At 38.8% G+C, this 9,107-nt stretch overlaps 1 protein-coding gene across 1 annotated transcript in view; it reads left to right on the plus strand.

The window, feature by feature from the left end:
* LOC101862218 (SH3 domain-containing kinase-binding protein 1) overlaps positions 1–4,909 on the plus strand; it is a gene marked incomplete in the record, with an annotated part of 27,839 nt that extends 22,930 nt beyond the window's left edge. The window contains 1 exon segment of the mRNA XM_013088482.2: positions 955–4,909. Within this exon segment, the coding sequence (XP_012943936.1) occupies positions 955–1,232 (278 nt within the window).
* Between the last annotated feature and the right edge of the window lie 4,198 nt (positions 4,910–9,107).

The following is a 9,107-nucleotide window of genomic DNA, read 5'->3' on the forward strand; positions in this document are numbered from 1 at the left end:
TAGATGGAGAGAATGGGAGAGAGATACATAGATATTATATAGATGGAGAGAATGGGAGAGAGATACATAGATATTATATAGATGGAGAGAATGGGAGAGAGATACATAGATATTATATAGATGGATAGATAGATGTTCTTGTTTAGGCTTTCATTGATTAATTTTTAAACCACAACGTCAAGTGTGTTCCTAGATATTGTGTAATTTTGTTTGTTTTGTTTTGGCAAGTGTTTTACGGAGCTTTCAGCTGCATAAGGTCATACGAGCCCGCGGGACTCATTAAGCATTTTCAGTTTGGCAGGAAATAATTTTGAATTTTGCCGGGGTGGCGCAGGAAGCCTACTCTTATTGATTTTTAGGACCACCAGTGTTGTTTTTTGTGTAGAAATTTCAATTCCATTGGCATGCTCAGGTACCCAGGGGAATGGACCGGGTGAGTGCAGGGGGGTCAGGGTTCAAATGGTTAGAGATGGTTGGTTTGGCTGTCAGGACACAGCCCATTTCAAACAGTTTTGGCTTTTGTATTTGTTACTTTAAAAAAAAATTTTTAGTAGAGGTTTTACGGCACTCGCAACTGCTTAAGGTCATATGAGCGCCAGAAGATAAGAGGTGTTACAAGAGAGTAACAATTGAAACATAAAAAAGAAAAATGGAAGATAAGGACGATAGATGTTTGATAGGAAAGAAGAAGCAAACCACACCAGAGCACCCTCCAACCACCCACATTTGTTACTTGATGCCTGTGGAATAATGGAATGTTTGAATGAATTGTCTTGAGATTAGTATGCCTTTGCCAATGCCATTGTAAAAAGAATTTTGTAATTAGATGGATGAGTCAATCCACTAAGATTTTATTTCTTTTGATACTGGTAAATGATTGAGATTTTGATGAAATAGCTCCTGGCTGCTCACAGCGTCTGTGTTTTTCTCTCTCTCTGTGTGTGTGTTCCCCAGCCCCACCATCTGCCTCCAACACCCAGACGAACAAACTGTTAGAACAGCTGCAGAGGGAGCTGCAGGAACTCAAGGCCAACTCGGTGAGCAAGGCTGCCTTCAACGAACTGCGCGCCGAGCACGACCGGCTCAAGCTGGAGTTCGAGAACTTCAAGAACCACCACACCAAGAAGCTTCGCGACGTCATCCTGGAGGTGGACGAGGAGAAGAAGCTCCGACTAACTACGGAAGTGGAGATTCAGAGGGTGAAAAAGTGGATGGCCGAGACGAACGTTTGAATGGGGGCTAGCTGTGTAGTCGGTGTTATTTAAAAAGTTTTTTTTTTTGTTTTTTTTGTTGAATACAGAAAATGAGTAGGTCTGAGATGTTCCTGTTAAAAAAAATGGGTTATTGTCAGCATGTTGCGTATATGGCTGTTTTAGGAAGCTGCGTTTTCCATTTTGTGTGTATGGCTGTTTTAGGAAGCTGCGTTTTTCCATTGTTTTAGGAAGCTGCGTTTTCCATTTTGTGTGTATGGCTGTTTTAGGAAGCTGCGTTTTTCCATTGTTTTAGGAAGCTGCGTTTTCCATTTTGTGTGTATGGCTGTTTTAGGAAGCTGCATTTACCAAGTTGTGTGAATATCAACGCTGTACAAAAAGCTGCTTCTTGTTTTCGTTTGACAAAAAACCAGCCACTTCTCTGTCTCTTTCAGTCAGTTTCTCATGCGGGGGTCACGTTTGCGTGAGCGTGTGGAAGCTCTGACTGCGTTGTGATCTAGTAAGTGGTGACTTAAGTTTTTTTTTTTGTTGTTAAAACATGCTGCTAGGCTTTTGAAAAGTTTTTTGGGGCTTGCCCGAAGGAGGCTTGCTTTGATATTGATTCAGTAGCAATGTCTTTACTGCTGTGACAATGTTTCAGTGACTTTATCTAGGAAGTGCTAGGTTGACTACTTATAGACATTTTTAGTTTTGTAATTTGAAAACATTTTGTTGGTGCAATATGGTGCTTGCTTTGTGCTATTGTTTATTATTTTTCTAAAACATTTTTTTTTCAACTCTGAGTGTAGACTTGAAAGGATGTTGTGTGTCTGCCAGGGCTTTTCTTTGTGATTGTGTAGCTCCCCGTAAGAGAGACTAGTTCTTGGAATATATATATTTATTATTAATCTCTTCCTTCCACTTTTCTTTCAAAAGCATTTCATCAAAAATTTTCTCTTTGGTGTGTTTATGATGACATATTTCTCCTTGTATATGTTATAGTAACAAATTGGAAAAGATTTTTGTGTGAGTGCAAGCCCTCTGCGACTGAGATTTGATCTGAACCTAACGTCTGGGTAGACGTGGAATATGTGTATAATTTTGTCTTTTTCTCCCATGAATGTCTGCTTTTCTGCAAAATGTTTCCGCTTTTCCCCTTTCTGTTGATCCACCGCAGATCATAGTCATTCCATGGAAGCAAGTCTTGCTTTGCTCAGCTTTACTTTTCGTTTATTTTCCTCTTGCTGTTTTGGCAAATGTCTCAGTATCTCAACTCTGCATTCCATGTCTTGGTTTAGAGAGAGAGAAAGTAAGCTGGTATCGCGAAAGTTAATTGTGTGATCTGTTCTTTTTTCATGGAAAAGGACAGATGTCAGTTTTCTGGTACAAATGGACGATGTTGGTCACAATTGAGAAAGATTAAAAAAAAATTTGTACGTTGTTGTGAAGGGGTATGACTCATACTTGACTATGCTGGGGCTTAACTGTTCATCGGTCACCTTACGGGCTGGGATGGAGAGGTTGAAGAAGTCGAGGTCTTGCCTGTAGAGAAACAATGTACTTTGGTGATGTATGCTTCACCCTTTCCCTTCTGAAATTTTGTTTCTGCAGTCTTTTGTTACTTCTTTTTATGAAACAATTCTCTCTCTCTCTCCCCATCGCTCTCTCTCTTCTGGCGCCATGGTTTCATAAGCGGTCAGTGATACCGACAGCACGCAGGAACTCTACACTTGCTCGGGGGTCCTTAAAAGAGTGCTGAATGTGGGCCAGTGAAATGTCCCAGCAGGCGTGTTATGAAACAATTAGAGGGGGAGGATTATATAACGTGAATCATGTCTGAGCTGGGTGCTTACGAGTCCCCGCCGGTCGAGGTTTTTGCTACACCGCTGATATTCTTCTATAGTGTCAGTTGCCTCGGATCTACCTCTTTTTTATGGTCACTGTTTTTCACTTATTGGCTTAACTTGTGGAGCAACCCTATGATTTTCAGGTGATTTGCGATCTTATCATAAAATATCAAGAGGTGTACAGGATGAATGTGGCATCTTTTCTGAAACTCCAACATCAGTATTTATTCATATCATTGAACAGTTTAATTGCTACAAGGGCATGGATGTTTCAGAATCATGAACTCATTCAGATAAATTGTCCTTTCCTATGCAGAATCATGAATTCATTCAGGCAAATTTTTTTTTCTATGTTATTTGTAATCTTATTCATGCGCTCCACTGGTAAAAAACGAAACTGCCGTAAATAATTAGTTTAATATCTATTTTCCTCCTGGCCATTGCTGTGTGTCGCTAGCTTGGTGTGGCTGTCATGTTTTTGTTATTGTGAGACTTCTATTTCTGTACTTCACAACTGAAATGGTTGTTAGAAACAGTGGTTGGTATCAATCTGCCATGCTGTGATGCAGCCCTGTATTTCTTGATTATGCAACTTGCTCTTAACCCTCTTAGTGTTAAGCCATTTGTACCATTACTGCCCTTTGGTGCTGGGTTCATTTGAGAAAAATGCCAATTTTCAACATGGTTATTAAAAAAAACTAATATCTTTCTTATATATATAATTTCTAATTACAGTAAGAAGGAAAAATGTGTCTTAAATAATGAACTCCCCTTATGTCTGGTCAGATATGTTTTTTTAAATGATGTTTTTGTTGTTGTTGGTATAAAAATCCTCATCTTTTTTAGTCCAGCCTGTTTTGAGATCAGCAGGAATATCGACGTGGTAGTCTAATCTGCAGAATATCCGGTCAGGATTTTATCTTTCAATCTCTCGATGGGATAATTGTCAGCCAGCTGACATGCTAGTTTCTTTTAGTGTAAGGATAGGAAATGTGTTTGTCGTCTTTCATTTTGCTTTACATAAGGTTTGACAGGTTGTGAGATGTCCTGGTGAAACTGATTCGCGCACATATCCTCTTTCCTTTCCTATATGAGAGCACTGTATGAAGGTTACAATCAGTTCATTATTTTGAATACACATTTATGGGTGCCTGCGGTGTAGCGGTTGGTGCTTTGCTGTTGCACAGAACAGACACGAGTTCGATTCCCGAGTGGGGGAAGTTTATTAAGCATCTCGGTCTTTCTGCCAGGATGTTGTATCCTTCTCGGTACGGGTTGGCCCCGACGGGGAGGATCAAAAGCCCGCCTCCTAATTGATCTAAATTGTGTCGATAGGGGTGTGAAAACACGTACAGAAAAAAATGTGGTCAGAATCTCTCTTTCCACTGAGAGCATCAGCTGAATCGAGCTAATGATTCACAATTGTTTTCCAGATTGTATTTTGCCATAAAATGTCGGTCTTCTAACTTTTCTTTTAAAGCCATGTATCTGTCGGCGCCATCATGCAAGATGCCCTTTATTATGTTACAGCTGCTTTTTTATCTGTGCATGTATTGTGTGTAGTGATGTGAAATGTGGCTGAATTGTTCTGAAATTGGGCCTGTTTTCTTTCTGGAATGGCCTGTTTTCTTTCTGGAATGTCCTGTTTATGGTTTTTGAGTTGCTGTACAAATCACCACAACTACAGCAGCATTTACCGGTATCAAGAGATGTGCATATCTACTTTTCCTACTGTTTTTGGCACAGAATGTTCACACAAGTAACTTCTTCATGAACGCAATGCCCACACCTTTTTTTTTTTTTTGGGGTGTTTTTGTTTTTTGACTGATGGTATAATGCAAAGTAGAGGTAAATGAGCCATGTTTACACGAGAAGAGAGAGAGAGAGAGAGAGAGAGAGAGAGAGAGAGAGAGAGAGAGAGAGAGAGAGAGAGAGAGAGAGAGAGAGAGAGAGAGAGAGAGAGAGAGAGAGAGAGAGAGTGTGAGAGAGAGAGAGAGAGAGTGTGAGAGAGAGAGAGAGAGTGTGTGAGAGAGAGAGAGTGTGTATGAGAGAGGTCCTGTGTAATCTCTGTCTCTTCACTACTTTCCTATTGGGCAAGTCTCGCACATTTCACACAACACAAAGTGTTGCCATAGATACAGATTTCTTATTAATTTTGATTCTTTTTTATTGTTTTGTAAAATAATTGTACTAAGTTACTGTTGTTATACTTATACTAAGTTTTACTTGCATATTTACTACATTCTGTAGTGGAATTCTGTTCTGTTTTAGCTTATTTTCTTCTGGTGATGTCAGGCTGGATACTGCTTTGAAAGCTAGAAAGTAATACAGCATATTTATATTATTGTACAATACAGTTATCATGCAAGATTGGTTGGATTGTCTTGCTCACATATCCAAAAGAGATTGTGTGACCCAGACTAACTAACTGTACAGTGTTCAGTGTGAGAGCTAGGTGCTCTTATTTTTCAAAGGAATCTCAGTTTTCTTCTCTCCGTGATAAGTCTTAAATTTCGTGATTGATCTGTCCCCGCGGTTTTATGCAAAAAAAATTCTAAAATTATGCAAACTGAGCCCAAAAATGTGAAATTATGCGATTCTGTTAATTTTATCAAAGAATGATAAAGGAAAATAAAAAGAAATTATGCAAAAAATGATCAAATTTTGCTAAATTATGCGGGGTGCATAAAACCACGGGGACAGATTGATAGGTCATAAACAGCATTCTAGTTCATGTTGTTTTAGACAGATAAACCAAGTAATTTTTTTTTTGTACCTGAAAGTGAAAGAGGATGTCTGTAGGAAAATGTCAGAAGTGTCGATAATCAAATTGATTTTTTATATCGTCTGCATTTTGTACTGTGTTAAAAAAAAAGTCTCAATACAATATGTAATATGGGTCAAACGAAATGATTCGTAAATTTTGAGTTTCCTTGCTAAAGTTCCCACAGACTCGGAAAAGTTCAGGAATTTTTTGTAGCTATTTGACACTTCAGAAATATAGATCTATAGACTATAGATGATCCAAGTTTTCCTCTGTGTGGAAGATTACATCCATAAGTAGATGCAAAGTGCTTGTCCCTTTCTGATGGTTCTCCCGCATAACATCTATTTGCAACTGTTTTTTTCTCTTTCTCTGTTCTTAAACCTTTCGCTCTCTGGCTTTACTCAGAAGTATAGAGCAGGAAGCAAAGTGTTAGAAAGCATCCTGTCGTTATCAATACTACAGATTAGTGGCGATGTGTCATATTATCTTTGTTGCTTATAACACACAAAAGGGGAGTATACACGTACATATAACAGCAACGTTACAGTTTTTAGGGCCCGGAAAGAGAAGTATAATTTCAGTGATAAGGTGTTACTGGTTCTTGGAAAGAATTTCTATATGTGCATAAAGTGTGCGTTCATTGAGAATGCTGTTTGTAGATTGTCATGAAATTGCATTTTTGTTCCGCTGTGAGTGAGTTGAAACGTTATTCACACAGTTTCTCTGTCTTGTGATTGTGATGCTTTTTTGTAGAGAAATGGCCTCCTTGGTCAAGTTTGTTGTTACACTAGCAGTGAATGTTATGGGTTTTTTGGTATACTTTTGTGATCTTGAAATCTACGTACTTATATTTTTCATAAAAATGGCAAAAAAATAAAAGAGAAAAGGAGGAAAACTATTTTGTGATGGTTAGAAACAATCTTGCCTTTCAGTTAGTTGTACACCATATGCAGTATCCAAGTGATATGTTAATAGATCTTTATAATTGTATCTTTATTTTGAAAAAAAGGTGAGAGCTACATCCTTGTGCCCTTATTGTTCAGTTTTGTTTTTTTGGCCATAGTTTTAGGTAGTCCGTCGCTCCGTATCTAAATGAAGTTAGTTGATGGGGGCTTCAGTGTAGTCTGCTTCTTTTTTCTTCTTTTCACCGTTTTTGTTATATACAGTGGACTCTGCTTGCGTTGAACTCGCTTGAGTTGACGTTTGGTTAGGTTGATCTTTTTATCGGGTCTCAGCATCTCTTTTTCTTTTCAAGTCCCAACGATAAAGTTGAATTTCGGATGAGCTGATCTTTTTTTCACTCCCCTAAACGATATCAACTCATCCGTCGTCGACTGTTCTAAGGGAGAAATGTCTGTTATAATGCAGGCTGGCTGGGAAACTTCATCTCAAGTCTATTGGTGACTGGTACATTCCAACAGCTGTAAGTTACTGTAAGGGATTTAGTTTGTCCTTTCCTGTGGTACGTCTGAATTTCTGATGTGGTACGAAACTTTGGTCAATAGGGGGTCCTGACTTTTTAGGTCTTAGAAGCAACACCTAAGGCTATTGACATTTTTTTTTCAGGGGGGTAGGGGGTAAGCATTTTACGGCGCTCGCTACTGAATACAGTCATAGGAGCACATGGGACACATTAAACATTTCAATTGGTTGGAAATTTTGAATTTTTGCTTGGGTAGGGGCCGAAGCCTACTCTTATCGATTTTGGACCACCGAGGGATCTTTAATGCGCGCAACTTGCGCACGGCTATTGAAGTTTGTAATGTGGTTATATCTACCAATACTCTTTTTTTTGTATGAAGATCAGTTGTATTGCTCCACAAAACTTTGAATCCTTTGACCATTAGTTTGATTTATTGAGCCTCCTGTTCTAAAAGATGCTGTGTGCAGAGTTGTTGGATTGTTACTCCAGCGTTTCACAGAATTGTTCGTGCTTTCTGTGGTGTGATTACTGTACAAAGCACAGCTGATTAAAACCTGTCAATTCTTTGCCATATCGACAGACCGAAGGGCTAGAACCCAAATGGCCGCTGGATGGGAAAAGTAAAGTAAAAGTAAAAGTGGTGTGATTACACAGGCACACTCTGATTAGTCAACAAAGACAAGTGTTTAAAGACCTTTGCATTGCCACGGACTGGGGGGGGGGGGGGAGTGCCGTTTATGAATGTTGCGTAGTTGTCATAGTTGAGTGCCATGGACCAGTATCTTTGTGGGAGAGTACTGTTTCTCATCCACTTTATGCGTGTAGCATAGTCTTGATAGTTAAATGTTTTAGTTTCAGAAGTCACCAGCACCTCAGCATGTCTCGTCTTACTCTTACATTTCCGTGCTTGGTTTCTTGATCAAGGAAGATGAGCTTAGGAGAGCCACTTTGCTCTCTGACCTCCTCTGACCATATGAACAAAGCATGTGTGTTATGCCAAAATTGTGATTTAAGTTTTCACCCAGAACGTGTAGAATTCAGTGCTCCCATCTTGTTTAACCCTTTTTTTTTCATCACTCTTGGACTATGTGGATAGCAATGACTTCAGTTAATGTGGCAACAAGAGTGTTAATTCCTTTCTGTGGGTTCTTGTCAACAGGTCTATGCAGGGCTGCTTAAAATATGAGGGTCTAATGAGCAGATGTTGTTGTTTTAGATGTGTATAATGTTCCAAGTTTCATTGAATATTTCGCTGCTATTAACACAGCACCATTTATCTTCCCATAAATACACTTTTTGGAAGGTTGTTCGTAAAATATTAATGTACAATTGCTACAATGTATATGGCAAAGATGAGATGATGAGTTTTTATTATATTCCGTTTAAAAAAGGTAAGTTGTATTTTGATTTTAAAAATACTGTACAATGCTATGCAATTGAGAAGAAGAAAAAGAAAAAGAAGAAGGAAAAGAAGAAGGAAAAAAGACTTTGCTATGATTAAATAATTTGATTTACAAAAAATGAATCATGATTGTCTTGGTAATATAGTGTACTTTCTGGAATGTACTCGACTGTATCAGAAACTAACGTTGATTCCATAAATACTACAACAGTGGAGACCTGAACTACCCCATGGCTTAAAACAATAGTATAGTAGTACAGGGTTTTACGGCGCTCGCAACTGCGTTAGGTCATATGAGCGCCTTAAAACAATAGGTGAGGGTAGGGGGCAGCAAGTTCCTTATGTTGGGTAAGCCAGTGTACAGGTCCCCTCTCTCATATCAGTATTATATCCTATTTTTGCCTTAAATAGCACACGTATAGGAACAATGGATGCCATAATATTATGTGGGTTCTGGTACGACGGCAAATGTGTGTGT

The sequence above is a fragment of the Aplysia californica genome, unplaced genomic scaffold (genome assembly GCF_000002075.1).
Source record: "Aplysia californica isolate F4 #8 unplaced genomic scaffold, AplCal3.0 scaffold00750, whole genome shotgun sequence".
Taxonomy (NCBI): Eukaryota; Metazoa; Mollusca; class Gastropoda; order Aplysiida; family Aplysiidae; genus Aplysia; species Aplysia californica.